The 18,493-nt window shown below is 47.9% G+C and overlaps 4 protein-coding genes across 4 annotated transcripts; 2 read left to right on the forward strand and 2 right to left on the reverse strand.

Annotated features, from left to right (window-relative positions):
* Positions 1 to 7,857: 7,857 nt before the first annotated feature.
* F5891DRAFT_965049 (uncharacterized protein) lies at positions 7,858 to 8,760 on the reverse strand (the record flags this gene model as incomplete). Its single annotated transcript, XM_041376134.1, has 1 exon — positions 7,858 to 8,760. One exon carries the CDS (start codon positions 8,758 to 8,760, stop codon positions 7,858 to 7,860), a length of 903 nt encoding a protein of 300 aa, XP_041217680.1.
* An 872-nt stretch (positions 8,761 to 9,632) lies between these two features.
* On the reverse strand, positions 9,633 to 13,380 carry F5891DRAFT_965026 (uncharacterized protein; the record flags this gene model as incomplete). Its single annotated transcript, XM_041376132.1, has 10 exons — positions 9,633 to 10,275; positions 10,410 to 10,488; positions 10,565 to 11,027; positions 11,351 to 11,447; positions 11,497 to 11,672; positions 11,729 to 11,864; positions 11,918 to 12,146; positions 12,199 to 12,400; positions 12,464 to 12,975; positions 13,038 to 13,380. The coding sequence occupies 10 exons, from the start codon at positions 13,378 to 13,380 to the stop codon at positions 9,633 to 9,635; spliced, it is 2,880 nt and encodes a 959-aa protein (XP_041217681.1).
* A 214-nt stretch (positions 13,381 to 13,594) lies between these two features.
* On the forward strand, positions 13,595 to 14,026 carry F5891DRAFT_1198274 (uncharacterized protein; the record flags this gene model as incomplete). Its single annotated transcript, XM_041368603.1, has 2 exons — positions 13,595 to 13,913; positions 13,968 to 14,026. 2 exons carry the CDS (start codon positions 13,595 to 13,597, stop codon positions 14,024 to 14,026), a joined length of 378 nt encoding a protein of 125 aa, XP_041217682.1.
* A 138-nt stretch (positions 14,027 to 14,164) lies between these two features.
* F5891DRAFT_1198275 (uncharacterized protein) lies at positions 14,165 to 16,279 on the forward strand (the record flags this gene model as incomplete). The annotated part of the gene is made up of 10 exons (XM_041368604.1): positions 14,165 to 14,339; positions 14,391 to 14,464; positions 14,524 to 14,560; positions 14,615 to 14,688; positions 14,740 to 14,973; positions 15,033 to 15,341; positions 15,401 to 15,715; positions 15,762 to 16,010; positions 16,051 to 16,095; positions 16,145 to 16,279. The coding sequence occupies 10 exons, from the start codon at positions 14,165 to 14,167 to the stop codon at positions 16,277 to 16,279; spliced, it is 1,647 nt and encodes a 548-aa protein (XP_041217683.1).
* Positions 16,280 to 18,493: the final 2,214 nt, after the last annotated feature.

Below are 18,493 nucleotides of genomic sequence, written 5' to 3' on the forward strand. Positions count from 1 at the left end.
ACATGGGAAATCATCTGTCAATTTGCTTGTAATGACAGCATGACTTTACCTCAAGCTGAAGCGTTGTTGAAGGGGCACCTCGGAGATCGTTATGTGGAAGATGACTGGACTAATGCCTTGAAAGCCGTTATGAATGCGGAAGGTGACAATATCCGAGCGGCTGAAGCTGTTGAAAAGCTTGCATCAGCAGCATGTCAACGAAGCGGACTCATTATCAAAATCCCTGCTCGCCAAAGGCACCACAGCTTGAGGCCATTGAATATGACTTGATGAAGACTGTGGAGCAACTTCAAGATCGGAAACGGATTGTTGGTGCGCTGCTGACAATCGATGAAATGCTGGACCCTTCTGTCGAGAATGTCAATGAAGGAATTGTCTATGGTGATGATGACACAATTGTTGCAGAGATCAAGCGCCGGCAAGCAATTCAGAGCGGAGAGATTGTTGAAGTGGAGTCAGATGATGAGGATACTGGTCAAGATAAACCAAAGTTGAGTACCAAGGAGCTAATTGAGCTCTGTGAACAACTCGAGGCAGCATGCATTGCACGAGTTAATGCGGACTCTTCCTTTGATATTATTCACAATCTTCGTGGGCTCAGAGGGGTTTTGCGATGCGAAGAAATTCAAAATGCCAAGCAGGCTACTCTAGACACGTTCTGGAACATGAAGTAGACTAGAAACCGACGACTCATTGAATACATGCGATGATGCTGTGACTGTGGGAACTATTCCATCTTGTATATTTTTCATAGTGTATAGGGAAAGGGTGGCTCCCGTCACTATACGTTATGAGCAAGTGTACTGTACTATGCTGGTGTCAATGGCAGTTGCATCTGGGTCACAACTTCTTCATGGCCACCAATCATAATGCGGAATGTCTGTTGCACGAGGACAATGGCAGAACACCGGAGTCTAGATTCTCCAGAACTTTGGCTTTGGTACGGTCCAATTTGATGAGCCGGCAACTCCACGGACCACCACAACAGCTTTTGCCAACGAAAAGTTTGACTCGCGCTCATCCAACACAATTTCCACTACTTCCCTTCTAAGATGCCCCATTCGTAGGGAAACACACGGGTACTGGTAACACCGCGGTTCTATGCTAATGGGTTTGGCGGGTACGGGTACAGTGTAGGATATCCATACCCTTGAGCACACCCCAACCCTTTACCGTGGGTTGGCGGTGTTTGGACAAGTATGACCTACCCTTCAGAGACTACTGATGACACTGCAGCAGATGCGGTCCGTGTGCAACATTTAATCATATGCTGACATTGACAACTATACAGAATAATGATGACTTTGGCGACTACTCACTTGGTTCTATGTCTCGCACTACTAGTAGTGAACTGGAGGAGTTCCTTCGACTACCAACTGTGAAGACCAAGGACCCACCTGCATGGTGGCAAGACAACTGCCATACTTATCCGACACTACATCGGATGGCACTAGACTATCTCTCCATCCCAGGTATGCCACGCTTGAATCTTCTTTCAACCAATCAGTACTTATTATCTTGCTCAGCGACATCAACTGTGGTCGAACATGTCTTCTCACAGGCTCGGCAGCTCCTTCACTTTACTCGCAACTGACTTGCACCATCAACAATTCGCGCCTTTCTCTGCCTTGGAGCCTGGGGCAGAAGTGATCTTCTGGTGATGGAGGACCTTCTAGCCTCTGTAAGGAGTCAGAAATGGAAGCGAAGCGAAGTTGAGGGTGAGAAGGATGACGAGGAAAAATAGCAATACTTATTTTATTGTCCTAGTCATTAATACACTCTTCTTGTTAATGTACCCGCGGTGCTTACGGGTCGGTGTGTACCCTCATGGTGTTTACAGGTCGGTGTGTACCCGTACCCGTGGCGGGTGCGGTGTTGGCGGGTACGGGTACGGTGTTGAGTTTCCAACCCGTGGTGTTACCCGTGCGGAACCATACCCATTCGCAACACCCAGATCGGTTTCGACATTAAAAGTGACCATCACCTTCATGCACACTGCCTGCTCAATCACGTTTGGTAGTGATGCACATCCATCCTGTTTTGATTGTTTCTGTGTCTGCCGCTTTGTAGCAACTGCAAACTCTCACATTCATCTCAACCTTTACTCAGAAACAGTCTAAGGGCCATATTTGGTGTACTGATATATTGTACGATAACCACAGCTTTTCTTGTATATCACTCCGCCAGCTCACCCCTTCAAAGTAGTATGGTTTCGTAAAGTATACCACATGTTCAATGAATGCCGATAAATTCGTCGATAGTGCAAACATTCAAGTTCAAATTTGTGCCAGTGGGACAAGGTTCCAGAAAGTCAGGGATTTGGCCAGTCTGGGACAGAGTCTGGGAGAAAGTATGGGAGGAAGTATGGGAGAAAGTATGGGACATCGGCACCTCCGAGCAGAATTCAAACTCCGTTCGATGTTTCAAACGATCATGTCAATCCCACCAATGTGCCCGCCGCCACCGCTGCCTAACATCTCACTGGAATATTAATGCTGCATGGTCATGCTTCGCCTCAACTCTGCCCACTACAACTCGGCCCGCCACTCTCCTTGCTCACCCATCACCTTGCTCACCCATCTCCTTACCTGCCCCTCTCCCTGCACGCTCCTTTTTGAAACATTCATACTCCGCTTGAAGGTGCCGATGTTAAGGACCAAATCAATATATGACATAGTAATGAGCACGCTCTGTTGCTGTATGGCTGCAAAAATACTCGCAACGACCATGGAAGTAAGTCCTTAGTATTATTACAGACATTAAGGAAGCGTGAGGAACAGTGACGGAAGTCGGCCCTTGGCGCCGTTGCAGACAGTGAGCAAGTGTGAGAAACAGTGACGGAATACAGAATTATTCATACTCCGCTTAGAGGTGCCGATGGGCTTGCCGATGTCCCAGACTTTGTCCCATACTTTGTCCCAGACTTACTCCCAGTCTATGCGTTTCGAAGCTTGAGTGACTGAAGAGAGAGTACGACGGTAAGGTCTATTGCTAGGAACAATGTACAAGGTGAAGCTAAGGAGTACGAGAGTCTTGGGTGAAAGCCCGCAGGGTTTTCCGATCCGAAACGCCGGCCTGAATCTGGGTGCAAGCGTGAGCTGTGAGGGGCGGGTGGGACCGAACAGGTCAGATGGTGAGTGCACTGGTTCAGTGTACGAGCAAGGCGCGTCGAATGAAGCTGGTTGATAGCAAGGTTGTTTGGTTTGAATCTAAACAGTTGTCGATGGGAAGAGCTTCGTTCGACAGAACTGAGAGAGGGTGTGGAGCGGCGGGTGAGCAGAGAAATAAAGTTATGTCTGGGATCGTCTACGCTGGTGGGTGATGGATGTGGACGAGAACGAAGAGTGTTACTGTCACACCACTAACTCACACATAGACTAACTTCTGCGTTAGCCTCGTTCCTCGGCTAACTCAGAAAACCCTCTATGCGTTTCGAAGCTTGAGTGACTGAAGAGAGAGTACGACGGTAAGGTCTATTGCTAGGAACAATGTACAAGGTGAAGCTAAGGAGTACGAGAGTCTTGGGTGAAAACCTGCAGGGTTTTCCGATCCGAAATGCCGGCCTGAATCTGGGTGCAAGCGTGAGCTGTGAGTCCCAAAATGCTAGGAGTGCAACGACGCATACAGCGCAGCTTGTGGCCCCAGGGAAAAAGGAGGTGTACTCACTCTAAAGGTTAACGCACTGGTGGTATTGTTATGTGCATGAAAGGCTCGAGAGCTGGTGATGCTTGTATGTACGGCGCTATCACTATAGCGTGGTCACGAAGATAAGTGGTGAAGGCATCGCTCGACCACCTGCCCATTGCTTTTACGACATCGAATGGAACTCCCCGCAGGAGGTATTCTAATGTACCACCAATGCGAAGGCCGTGGCCTTTGAGATTGGGTAAGTTCGTCAGAGAGGAGATCTGATTGATGCGCTTAGTCAACTCTTTCTTTGAGAGTGGGCGGAGGCCGCTGGGGTGCTTCCAGGCGAAAAGGTGAGCTGAATTTCCGGCTGGATTGAGTCTCAAGTGGTTCTCTAGAGCCGCTTTGGGGTCTGAAAGACCTTCTTGAGCAGACCAGTAGGCTTCTTCACCTTTCAGAGGAGAGGATTTCGTACTCGGCAGGAAGAATGATGTGACAGGTAGGTTGTTGCGATCTACTTTCTGCGTGACGTGAGCGCGGGTGATGTGCTTCAGAGGGTCGAAAAGTTTAAGAGATGGTACAGTGAATTCTCCTAGGCACGTGATTGCATAAAAGGATGTTGTGATGCACGCGAAGATTGCAGCGTCCTTGGGATTATTAAGGTCTAAGTGTTCTCGAATACTGATGATGATATTAGGAGTGAAAGGATTGCACTTGTCTCGTTTAGATGACAAGGGAGCGAGAGCCGTGGCGCCATCTAACGTGGCTTTGAGTTCTTTAGCGTTTATGATCCATGGTTGGCCATGCAGCAAGTGCCATGCTTTAAGACCTGCCACATAGTTAGATAAGGCCGAGCCCAAATACGCACCTGCGCAGCTCGATAGAAATGTTAAGAGCAGGTTGGAAGAGATGGGACATCTCTGTTCTTCAGGAATCTTATGTGAGTCACAGAAAACTTGAAATACTAGCAGCCCTGCTCCATAGGTTTCCTTGGTAGATAGAGCCCAGGATGAGCCTAACACGTCAAGGATGCGATCGAGTTGGCTGTCGGAGATGTTGATGCTGTTTTCATTGCCTGACGAAATGGTTTGGCGTAAGCTCTCCCCTGGTGGTAACCAGAGGCGCAGTCTGTCTCGGGCTAGACAGTGAGGACGGAGAGGAGATGGCATGGGTGTGAGGTTGGGTTTGTAGCATTGGGGGGAGGAGGAAGATTGAGACACGCTGCTAGGGAGGGTGGACTCGAAGCGGGAATGAGTGTTACTGCGAGGAGTTATGGAGGGTTTCGAGGAGGAGATTGTCTTCCTCTTCTCGGCGAGTTCTGTTACGTTCGGCTCCTTGTGCTCGGAGAAGTGCTCTATTAATGACTTTTGCAGCGGCGACGGGGTACTTCCCATTGCGCAGGAGTTTGCGTTCAATGTGGGTGGGGGGAAGGGTGGCATCGACGATGAACTGCTGAATGGCGGGGGGAATATCGATTGGAGGGAGTAAAAGTTTGAGTGGGGGGTAGATGCCTCGCAATGGATCATCTGCTGGATTGAGTTTGCTGGCGACATAAGTAGTTCTGATCTCGAAACGCTTGGGTATGAGACGGATGTGTTCATGAATTCGTCTGAATACGAGGTTGACTTCTCTGTTGCGACTCCTCCCTTTCCACCAGCCCTCAACGACTCCTGTGTTATCTCCAAAGACGGTGAGTGCGCTGCCGAGTTCTGGGAGAGTAGCGAGGGATCGAATGAGAAGTTCAAAGCCAATGGCTTCTGCCCAGCCGATGTCTCTCTTACCATTCTGCGTTTGCCAGCCTGGGACAAGTCTCCACGCTCTCCAGCGGTGTCCGATTACGATGGCAATTCCTATGGATGAGCTTGCATCAGAGAAAGCGAGAGGGTTGGAGTAGGGTGCGGGCAGATAAATAGGCTTTGTGGCACCGCTGTTTTGTAAGAGCTCCGACCACCATAATAGGTCGATCTCGATGTCCTTAATGGGGCGGTGCGGGAGGTAGGGTTTCTTAGCGCAGATACCTAACATGCTTTCTAGGGACGTGAGATAAGCTCGGCCATGCTTTACTACCTCACACGCATGTAAAAGCTTGCCGTATAGTTCGTGCACGTCTTGTAGCATGTGGGAATTGCGCTTGCGCCAATTGTGAATAGCTAGAAGGTATTTGTTAACTTTGGTGGTGCTGAGTGAGATGGCACGATTCTTTACATCCCATTGGAAGCCAATGCAAATAGTAGACAATGCGAAGGGTTGGTCTTTTTGGATTTCCCAAACGATTCCTAGTTCTGCCGAGAGATTGTCGACATCTTTTAGACAGTAACCGAAGCGCTTATCGTGGTTTGATCTAGGGGAAACATTTGATAAATCTTTCAAGGGCCACGCGCAGTCCTCGTTGAACTCTTCTGTTGATCCGTCGTCAAACACGTGTCCGCCGAACCAAAGTCTTCTGCCAGACTGCTGCATGCCTTTCTTGGCGAGGTCTATGTGCCAGGTTCTGTGCTGACGGTTGTATTCAGCTAAGTGTTCTCGCGGGATGCGAATGAAAAGGTGGTCATCCACCCATTTGTCTAAGGGGCCGATGCCATGATGCCTAAAGAGTTCTGCGCCTGCGTCTGCTACAAGACCATAAGCTCCTGCAGACGGAGCAGCTCCGAACGCCATGCAGGTATCCATGCAAAATTCAGAGTCTGATACTCGAACGATGTTTGTGGGCCATTGAGATGCGTGGAGGGGAATTGTCCTGTAAGCCTCTGAAACATCTCATGTTGCAACTTCCGTACCTAAGGGAAGCCTCACAATTAAAAGGTAAATAATAGAGAATTTCGCCCAAGTAGTGGGGAAGCGGTTAGAGTCGATGAACGAGTTAATTGAAGGATTGGGATGGGTACTAGAGAGGGTGTGTGGAAAGGAGAAATTCTGAACTATTCTATATTTGCCCGGCTTGCCGGGCTTAGGTATGATGGATAACGGAGAGGATTGGAAAGGGCCTATGAGGCGTTCGAGCGAATCACGGGAGAAAGGACCTAGGTATCTGTTTTTGCGTAATTCTTTCTGTATAACAGAATTAAATTCGGATTGATATTCGATGACGGAGTCTTTGTTCGGAGGAGTTTGCATGTGGCTAATTAAGGGAAAATCTAAGATAAAACCTGAACGAAAACCTTCTGGGACTTTTGCAAAGCGGTCTAGAGCATATGCGCTATGGAGTGCCCGTTCCCAAGCCTTAGCGTGGTAGGGAGTGAGAGGGTTCAGCCTTCTGTGCGTGAGAGCAATGTTGAGCTCCATGTTCAGAGGATCCACATCCTGAACAAAGGTGCTTGTAACTATGGTGCGAGTCTCTACAACCTTCTTCGTGTTGCCAGGATGTGCACAGCTGGTGTCCGTCTTTGGACCATAGAGCTTTCTTGATGCGCTCGGAGTAGACATCAAAGAGATTGTCCCATGTGCGGGAGGCGGAGCACTCGACTGTGCGATGTGGGTTGCGGCCGAGGCACACGGCGCAACAAGGCAAGGAGGAGGATGATGAGTTAGAGTTGCGAAAGGAGCGCGACTTTTTCTTTGGGTCATCGTAAGCTGCGCTGGGTGATAGCAGTCTTTTCTGTCCACTGAAGGAATGAGAACCTGCATTATGATTCATAGCAGGGACCGCCTAACGTTTGGGAGAATTTGGGAGACGCGTGATGGTACAGCGAAGGTGTAAGTTGTGGAAGCGCATGTTGGCCGAAGTGACACAGGTTGGTCAGGGTGATGCATTGTAGGGATTCATTTCTGGTTGGGCTTGTAGAGACTGTTTTTACCTTACCTTATGTTGGCACTTTTGTAGCTTACATAATCAATCAATCTTTTCACCAGTTACCAGTATGAGTCTGAGTGCTGAGCAAGTTTCTATGATATTTCCTCTCCTCTGAGCCTTAAGCCTAGTCCAGAAACCCTTTAGGGTTGAATAGCAGCTAGGTTCTGCAAGACCCAACATTGTTCAGACTCACCATCAGAATTGTTGTACCTTCACCGTGTTGGTCACAGGATGACGCGTGTTGGTCGGGTGGGTGACACGTGTTGGTCGGGGTGATGCATGTTGGTCGAGGTGACACATGTTGGTCAATGGTTCAATGAAGCCGGATGATCATGATGTCGAACAGCGATGTTAAATGGGGGAGGCATCAAACACGCGATGTGGATGTGGATTGGGAGTTTGTATGGTGATGTGAGAATGGTTAGTTGTCTGTCCAAAGCCTATTGTAAGAGGATTCTCGTACCTGTCTGAGTGTCGCGAGGGCTTGATCGCGATCTATGTTGAAAATCTCCTCTCTCACTTTGAGGATGAGCTCTTGATTGAGCTCCGCTATAGACCATCCGTGCGGACCACCAGCTGTGAGGTGCCACATTCTGCGTTGCTGACTCTGGTAGAGTAAGAGTGCACGTTGCTTCAGAAGGTCCGTAGCATGACGCCAACGATGATTTTGAAGAGCTGTCCAAAATTATGTGCATGTTAATGCGATCTTCTGGCCATTCTTGTTGCTTCATAGCCGTGATCATGCGCGGTGCGGCTTCGTTGAATTCTTCCCAAGATAGATTCTCGTCCTTGATGATGACAGTTTTAGAGTTGCGGGTTTCATCCGCGTTAACCCACATCTGTTGGCCGTCTGCGCCCGGGACCAGGATTAAGCCTTGCGGTTCTGTTGAGAGAAGATTCTTCTTGGCTTCGGACAGGCCTTTGTTGGTGAAGTAAAAGAGTTCGCAGTAATCCCCAGTTTTAAGTTTGCGTACAGCATAGTTAGAAGGGATGACGGTAGGGATGGTTGGTATCTTAGCTGTAGAGACAGGGACGAATTTAGCTTTATTCTTCTTGTGCTCTTCCTTGCGCGCTGCAATAAGTTCGTCTTCGAGCGCTTGCTGCCATTCTTGCTCTTGCTCGGCTGCGACCCGCCGAGCTTCTTGAGCCTGCCTTAGTTCTATTTCCGCTTGCTCTGCCCAAGCGTCTTTGGCAGCATCATTGTTGAAGGTCCAGATGGTTTCAAGCGCTTCCGCAGCTGCTTCTTCGTTCGCGAGACCTCTAGCGATTAGACGAGCCCTGGCCGTGGCATACTCCATGGTCATGAAGTCTGGCAAGATTGCCTCGTTGGGATTATCTAACATAGATACCAGTATTAATTATTGAGCAGAGAAATAAAGTTATGTCTGGGATCGTCTACGCTGGTGGGTGATGCATCAGGAAAACGTCGAGTTACTTTTTGGCACTTAATTTACTTTTGCAATTCAATAAGGCACATAAGCAGCTTTAAGGAGCTTTAAGGACGATTGTGCTACTTAATGCACTTTAAATGAATATTTTCAAGGAAGATAAGGAGAGTTATATTGATAAGTAGCGCAAAGTAGCGCTAAGTAAATATGATAATTAGTGTCGTCCGTTGTAAGTTCTACCTAATGAAGTTGGTGCTCGCGGTACCTTCAGATGCACTGGCATCTAAATATTCAACCTTTGCGTGTCCGGCACTGAGGGATCCGACCGGAGGAGCATTTTGGCTGACGTCGCGAGACTTGCGCTTGAGCCTTTTGTTGGCGAAGAGCCGGCGGGGGGGACATGCCTCAGACGCTTCAAAGTCTGGATGATCGATTGGTAGTTTAGACGCCTCGAGCACTTCAAGGGGAAGACGATATTGGGGGTTACGGATGGTAAATTTTTGGCCTCGGCTAACGAAGCGGTCAGCAGACAGACACCACCGAGAACCAGGAAGACGCACCAGACACCGGTCATTGTTGGCCCCTCCTCAAACGTTAGTGTCCTTTCACGCCCAATTACTTCTCCAACAGCTAATTCATCATCGCTGTTCTCCCAGCCGCTTGCACTAGCTTCATCCTCACTGGCAAGGAAAGGGTTATTGGGGGAGTCTCGAGTAGGCCATATTTTCATAGAGTTCGAGGGAGGTGGTAGCGCACGAAGGAGCTTGCAGGGAAGTGTCATAAGTAACTTTGGTAGAAAGAGTGCTGAAAAGGTAAAATGAAGTCGATTACACAATCTCGAATGCGTGGTGATCAGCGTACTTGTTGACAAAATAAGAGTGAAAGACGTCGTAAGAATTGTGTGAAGTAATTGCGTGAGGTAACATGTTTGAGCCATATACTGGAATAAGATGTGCTGCGCGGAAAATGCAATCAATGTGAATGATAGAGATGTCTGGTGTGTCGTCCTCTAGTGTTGCGGGAGCAACGACATACATTCCAGTGTCCAGATCACGTGCATCAAGGACATGCGAGAACCACCGAACAACAGCACACTGGAAAAAAGATGTGCGATTGCTGAAAGAAAAAAAACAAAGCACTCGTGCAACCGCAAGACCATTCATAATATTAGTATCAGTATTCATGTTGACAAAGACACAATCGTGACGGGGTGCACCTCCACGCCAAGATGACACTGCACGAATATGCTCGCGTCGCATACCTCCAGTGCCACTGAGATCGCTAGGTGCATAGAACTCGGCAGCTGCAGAATTGAAAATTGAGACTTTCCCTGAGAATAATGGTGCTGATGCGGGATCGAATACAGGAGGGTCAGGATCGGCAGCGTGAGCCTGGTCATGAAGAAATTCCTGGACCATTTGCTGGAAATTGGGGAGCTCAAGCTCGTCGCCAAGTGCACGAACATCACATCTACAGCCTGAGACCGGTAGTATCAATAAGTGTTACAAAGAGTGCAGATAAGCTTACGAGGTGTTGCTGCAAGGTCAACGTGTGCCTCCTCTGCGGGTCCATCAATCGTTTCACCAACTTCACCCTCAATAGACCGATGCTTGGGTTCGTTGACATTCAGAAACCCAGGCTGGTCTGCGGGAGCAGCTACATTATTGGCAAACTCATCATCATCTTCGTCAGAGTTGGATTCGTAGTGACCTGTATATTCTGTGAGATCACCTTGATAAATGAAATCGGAATTAACTACGTTTTCGAAGCTTATGCAAAGCTTCGGACAGACATGAGCCCTCCAACATCCCGCGTGCCTGGAAATCCACACGAGCAGCTGCCAGCTTATCGAGTCGTTGATTCGTAAGTAACATCTGCCCAAGCGCTTTGTACCGGCTTGAGCGACGCCAGGGCTCCTTGACAGCCTTGATATGCTTTGACTCTGTAATTGAAGAACAAAGCCCATTGGGTGCCCCAAATTGCCGGATAAGAAGTAAGTAATGGTTTAACGAGTGCTGACGTGGCAGGGAGAAAGACAGGGTGATGCCAGTTGTCTTGAAGATTTCCTGGTATCTGTGGAACCGATCAAGCGCATCCTGAAGTTGGATGAGGTCGTCCTCAGTAAGCGTGTTGCGTCGAACGATGTAGCAAAAGTCCAGGAATGCACTGAAGGTGCGTACTACCTCGTCAGGGACATGGCCCCTGATAGCAGGCAGGTAGACCTGATTATTAGCAGATCAGCTTAAGTATGACAGCACGCATGAAGAATTTAAAAACTTCGATCCTCCTGTGAGGGTTCGAAGACCTCGGTCCTCCTTCGAGGGTTGGAAGACCTCGGTCCTCCTTTGAGGATTCAAAGACCTCGGTCCTCCTTCGAGGGTTGGAAGACCTCGGTCCTCCTTCGAGGATTCGAAGACCTCGGTCCTCCTTCGAGGATTCGAAGACCTCGGTCCTCCTTCGAGGGTTCTTCATATCTCTCTCGTTGTGTCGTGAGCACATGAGATATTCACCTCTCAAGAAACATGATAACACAATAATAACACACCTTCATCAACGCCTTCGAATCATCACCGGTCCATTGTTTAAATCCGCGTCCTTCTGGAAATCGTCGTAAACCTGCAAATGAAGAAACAGCTGCAATCCTGAGTATATGTTGTTAGTAATAAATATGCACAGCCATGTGTCTCTTACCTATTGTCAATGTCATCCATGATCTGTGCAGCACGGGAAGCGCCATGTGTGATCTTGAGGTAAGACTCAACCCAATCCACTAGATGATCTTTAAAAGCGCCTTTAATAATTTGATGGAGGATGTCTGGAGATATTAATTCATGAATATCGGCTCGAGGGTAGTCGTTCGTAAATGGCTGAAAAATCAAAAGTAAAATAGTGTTAATATGGGAGTCATCGAAACTACACTCACCACGACATCACCAACAATACCATATTCCTCCCATAGCTTCTTATACTCGAGCTCTTCGACAAGAAGCTCTCTATGTTTTTCGCACCGGCGCAAGCATGGCCCGTCACCGTCTAAGTCTCTCCGGTCAGCAAGGCACCTAAAGATAGTCAGCATGTATGTAATGAAGTCAGTAAACCTCAAAGTACGCACTTTGGACACCATCCCTGGACTACCCCGGACAGCAGTACCTGCTCCGGATAGTCAGCAATGTAGGGACCCAGTCCATATATGACTCGGCGGAAATGTCCATCAGGGAATCGAGCGACATCAGGGGTGTTCATGTAAGGTTTGATGGCCTCAAAGATTTTGGCGAGGGAGCTATGAAACATTTGTCGTCGAAAGTTGCGGTAAGCTGTATCACTGGCATGTTCCTTTGTAGCTATATCAAAAAATCAGTAAGGTCAGAGGCACGACATTGGGAAACAGCTTACTTTTGGGGATGGCGAGGAAACCCACCAAAACTACACCATTACGATGTGCACGTCGTGTGCTATTGAAAATGTTGCCTATGGACATATAGAGCGGGTGATACTCGGTGTGTCCTGTGGCTACTGAAACTGTTGTCTTGTCGCTACCGATGATTAGCGGCACGAAAGTTGATCCATGATTCGCTTCATTTTGAGCAATAAGATCCTACGTAAATATCATGGTCATGTCAGTTCTACATCAGGAATAGCCTGACACTTCAGTACGTACTGCTTGGCCCCATGCCCAGTCACCCGAAAAAAAATTCTTGAAGCAGCGCTTATCCTCTGCAGTGTAGTCCCGATATGGGACATATTCCATTTCCCCGTCAAAATCGGGGTTCCCAAGCATATCATGCAAAAGGAGGCGAGGGTCCTGGAACCAAACGTCATAGGTCGCATCCATCCATGGTGGTATGTCGTGCAGTGGTTTGGCACCATTGTAGGACATGGAGAATGTCTCCCATGGAATATCGCCAAGTGGTGTCGCATCGATAGTGTCGTACAAGTCACGATGACCTGTGAATGGTGGAGTGTCGTTATGCTTAATTAATGATGCTGCCCACAAGTCGAGCAGAGTGTCGATTTGTTTTGCAGACGTCTGATTCCGCGAGAAAAGAAATTCAGCAGTTTTGAATGCAATACGGCTTTCATATGGGGTCCAATCGTCCAGTGAAGTGTCAGTTCGGGGTGATGGATGTGCGTTCTGATCAATAATATTACCCTCAGCATCACATTTTAGTCCTGTATGAAAAGAATTAGTTTCAAAGGCTTCGAGCAGTGACAACAGCAACAACAGAGCTTACCGGTGAGACTGGAATGAAATACTCGAAAAAGCGGTCCCAGTTCTACCCAACTTCCGTCCTCAGGTACAAAGCCTTCTTGATCCTCAAATCCGGCATCAGGATTGGGCCCACCGAAGTCCATATGGTCATAGTCAAACCTTGCTTCAGGACTAGGTGAGCGAATTTGAGGTGCTGCTTGGTGAAATGACTGGCGGTTGCATGATGCTCTTGTATGCTGCGTGCGTGTGTGCTTTGTCAAGCCAGACTTGTTCTTGAACATGCGACTGCAGCCAGTGAATGGACATGAGAGCAGAACTGATTTGTAGGAGCAAGAGACTTGCGAACGTGAGCAGGATGGGGCCATGCTGACCGGTTTGAATTAGCAAAAATATTGAGTTCAGTGTGATGCGAATATTACCTTCATAAAGACATGAATGCGGAATAGACTGTGTGAATTGGTGTTAGGGCCAACCCGAGGCAATAAAGCTTGAAAATTGACAAGACGACGCACCACCTGCCTTTCCTTTACTATCAACCCAAACACTCTTTCCTCGTCACTCATTCAAACTATTTCAACTATGTCGCGCCCTGCAACCCGTCCCGGTAATGCGAACAAACACCCTGGAGATATAGTCCGCAATGCGAATCGACAGCAGCGCCCAAAGGAGGAGATCGCTGCCGAGAAAAAACGAAAACTTGATGAAAAAGTGGCCAAGAGCTCTGCAGCAGAACAAGCGCGCATTAAGACTGCTAGGCAGGAAGATGCTATGGCCATTGAGCAACAAGTTCAGCTTGCAGGCCCGCCAAAACTCATTAGACCGCGACCAAGGCCTCGCATTCCTGCAAAAAAATCCATGGAACCTCAGGCTGATCTAGGAGAGTCAGACGCACAATCAAGTAAGTAGACTGACTTGTTATGTAGTGTGGGAGATGTACTCACTTGATGTACAGCTGCACAAACGAAGTCAGCAGCTACTCAGAGGCATGCCCCAGTTACAACTCACATCTAGAGAGAGCGCCGTGGCGAACAGCAAAGTCTTGAATTCTGGTACCTCCGTATTTGATGGGAGTCAGACACGTGTTGGAAGCATTGCCAGGGATGGGAAACACATCACTAAATCACTGTAAGTTGCTATTTTTGAACCATCATGTTGCTTCTATCAGAACTTACCCTATATTACTTCAACTTGATATACTCGCTCGATACGATCAGCCAAAGTTCCAAGCGACTGGGCTCTGAAGGCATTGTCGAGAATTGGGCTGACAAAGTTGCCAAATCTGCAAAGTCCCGGCCCAAACCGTCAGCACCACCTATCCGCACCAGTACGTGACTCGCCTATTGTCAAGACGCATGTTCTAATTTTAATTTGTTAGTCACAGACGACATCGACGTTGAATCGGACAACGTACCTGAGGGGTATGAACCTCGTAGAGGCAGGGGCGGAAAAGTGAGTGAGCGACTGGCATTGTCGAGCATTGAGCTGACAAAGTTGCCAAATCTGCGAAGTCCCAGCCCAAACCGTCAGCACCACCTATCCGCACCGGTACGGTGTGACTCGCCTATTGTCAAGACCCATGTTCTAATTCTAATTTGTTAGTCGCAGATGACATTGACGTTGAATCGGACAACGTACCTGAGGAGTATGAACCTCATAGAGGCAGGGGCGGAAAAGTGAGTGAGCAAGTGACCTTTGCGATGCATACTGATATCAGTTCGACTCAGGCTGTCGTATACATGCATCAGAAACCCAAGAGCATGCAGAAGGGTAAAAAACGTGCATTTTCAGCTGTCGACGACTTGGAAGTGGAGGAAGCAAGCGACACCGATGGATTCACACACGAAGAGGCATTCGAAATGCTCGATGACCCTGACGCCGCTGCGAATGGTGATGCTGGCGAGGACCGAATTGAAGATAGCGATGTGGACATGGAGGTTGCTGTTCGCTCTACAACATCTGTAAGTGCTATGTTTTGACAGGTGAGATACTGATTGACGCCCTACTACATGATATACAGATGTCTGTAGACATATCTAATAAACAAGCCGTTACGAAGCGCGTCAAGACCGAGGAGGATACTAGCAGGGGAAGCTCCATCAACTTGAGAAAAGTAAAACCTAGCAACGCTCATATACCTGATGGCATCATCAAGAGCTGGAGAGCAAAGTTCATTCCAGCGCTCATGTACTGGATCGGAAATTCCAGATATGCCTGGACCATCCCAGAGGAGGATCTCTGCTATGCGCTTTACGAAATATCTAGCTGTATTGGTGATAAGAACCGAATGTTGCGTGAATTTGAAGTTGGTACTTACGGATATGAACTGGTGAGCTTCTTTTGACTTCGAGAAACAGTACTTAACTTGCCACTTCACGGTCCTACTAGGCTGTACAGAGGATTCACGAGTGGAAGGCCTCATTTGGCTCAACGGCAATCACTGTTTTGATGGCCTTCTTCACCTCAAATCCAGATTACCAGACGCAAACTGCACGCAAAGCATTTGCTGACGATCAACTTGAGGATTCACGCTTTATCTACGAGAACCCCGAGAGCGAAGACAATCCTGGAGCATTTTTATCAGAGTATTTCTTGCGCACCTTTGCCACGCATTTAAATGCAATTGTAGGGCACAAGAAGGTTGAAACCTTGGACTGCGGAATAATGAGTTTTGACACTGCACTTGCATTGACGGCTGCAGCCGTGAGTCATGTTTTTTCTTCTGATCTGTTTCTAACCTCATTCTCAGGCCGAGCGTGCACTTTCCTTGGTGTCTAACAATTTTTTGGTCCCATGTGACTCCTCTGACTCCAACAAGAAAAACCACAAGGTCGAGCTCACGTTCAATGAGTCGACAAACAGGATGAGTCATACTGGAACTGCTTTCTCCGCTGCCAACTGGGAGACGGACACGAAGGCATACATGGAAACGATGATGGAGCTGTCAGAGAAGCGAGTCAAGGAGATTGTTGTGCGGGCAACACCTTTTATAAAGCGTGTACGTCGCGGCGGCATATCAACTGAGTTTTCCGAGCCAGGTGTCAGCACTCTGCCTCCCAACCCACGCTCTCACCTTCGAATCTGTATGTTCCTTTTTTCTGTGCAGCTGCATCACTGACCCGTTACTTGCAGGATTTACTGTTAATGTGTGTCCCCTCAATATCTACCATCCGCGCTCTACTGCAGGTTCATTATCTTCATGCTGGCAGCGGCTTCGACTGCACAGTACCATACCCTCCCCCTCAAACATTTTTACGGACCGGTTAGCAGTGCATATTCAGCGGTTTAGTCCCTCATTCCACTTCCTAAGATTCGCGCCTTGGGCTACTTATTGCTTTCCTTAAGCTACTTACTTTCCTTAGACTCGCGCCTTAAGCCACTTATTGCTCTGTTTACACCCGCTAATAGTAACTTTTGACTACTTTTTGTTCGCCTTAAATCACCTTAAATCACCTTAAATCACCTTAACCACCTTGAGTTCCTTAAGTTCCTTGTCCTAAGGACGAGGACCTACTTATTTCTCCTTATTTAAAGTAACGAAAGTTTTCCTTAATTCTCACAATAAGTCAAAAAAGTAGCTTTAAGGATGAAATAAGTGCCAAAAAGGAACTCGACGTTTTCCTGATGTGGATGTGGACGAGAACGAAGAGTGTTACTGTCACACCACTAACTCACACGTAGACTAACTTCTGCGTTAGCCTCGTTCCTCGGCTAACTCAGAAAACCCACTTTGTCCCAGACCGGCCATTTCAGAGACGCCCTCCAAGGTTCCTGCCAGCGAAGCTCTATGTATGGATCACGTGATATTTTGTCCTAGTGAGCACGTTTTGAAGTTCCTACTTTCAAAGTTCAAGTTGTAGACAAATGCGTCGCGCCTCAGTCTGGATTTTTTTAGCTTACCTGTGTACTCCATCCTTTGCTTTATATCGTGAGGAAATCTATAAGGAAGATCTCCGCATACAGTCACTTAGAGATGGGCGGGTATCGACGACATTCTCTTTTGTGACTGTTTTAGAGGGTGCAAGTCCACGAAATCCGAAGGCCTTGGGACAACGAGATGAATGTGAGTTTACCATCGCTATTCTTTATTCCTGAACTACACAAGCCATGCAGCCCAACACTACGCCTTGTTCCCACTGACTCTTGGTCAAATCCTACGCGAGTATGCGATCACCGAGCTGCATCTGACTCTCAATGCTGGAAAATGGAATTATGATAACTGGGGACATCCTCATGAAGCTGAGGTTGGCACTGGAGCTGAGCTATGGGCTTGGATGGGCGCTAGTGAAGTAACAACGTGTGTATGCTCAACGAATAGCTATGATCACGTTCACTCATTCAATCTGTCAGAGTGGATGAACGATGGTCTGGTCTCCGAAACGCACTTTCAGGACTCTTTTGCGCTTCTCTTGGGTCGCTAGATTCCCGACGAACATTGTCACCGACGGTCGCCTTCCCTTTATCCGGGTCTACCCCCACTTTTTCCCCACACGAACTTCGGCATGCCTCACTTCCTTCAGAGAATGTTTGCACGGAGAATCTAACACCCTTCTTGAAGCTACTTCCGTGCAAGAGCCATGCAGGGCTTGCTGCACTTCTCAATCCTCAGAAGGTTTTTGATGCGGACTGGCATGGCATGGGGGTTCATGTGATATGGAAGGAAGACACTGGTATTGAATTAAAACTGTCCTTACAAGCGGTATTCAATCCAGTGCGAACTAGCCCAGGGAAGAGACGAGGTGAGCTGGTAACCGATTTATGATATAACTCTTGCTGACAATGTCGACAGACTGGAATCTTCAATCACTGTTTGATCGCTCCATTGAACGATCATGCCCGGTAGCGAGTTCCAGTGCTATCACTGTTATTCTACCGGAAGGAAAGGACCACAAAATTACCCCTGAAAATCCTGCCCATGTGGATGGTTTAGCCATTTATGACTTATCCTCCTGTGCGTTGTACAGCTATTTCCCTACGGATAATTTTGAACCAACAACGTGTCAAAGCATCTAATTTCACAATTCCGTCTAACATTGCCATGTACTGGCCAAGTGAGCATAGCTTCCAGTATCGTAAGTTCCTCTCTGTCCGTCCAACTAGCCCATTGATGAATTATCAACGCAGCACTGCCACCATTAACACCAATCACCCCGCTCAGCGTGAAACGAACAATTCATGGTACAACGCAAACACGAGGCGTTTTATCTGTCTCTGTTACCAACAATTCTCCTCAGGAGATATCGGTGGGTTATTTGGAGATGATGCCTGCACTCATTACGCTGTGGATGCATACCCTGAAAGTCGAAATAAACTCACAGATACAGAGTATGACTTGTGGCCATAAGAAGATTGTCTTTGCTGATTATCTGGTGTATTTAGGCGACTTACTTTCAGAATTAAAATATCATCCACCTTCGCCACAATCTAATGACCGCTTCTCTCCCTCGATGTTGCAAGCTGTCCTCACGATTCCACCAAAGA

The sequence above is a fragment of the Suillus fuscotomentosus genome (genome assembly GCF_016647785.1).
Source record: "Suillus fuscotomentosus strain FC203 chromosome Unknown F5891scaffold_146, whole genome shotgun sequence".
NCBI lineage: Eukaryota > Fungi > Basidiomycota > Agaricomycetes > Boletales > Suillaceae > Suillus > Suillus fuscotomentosus.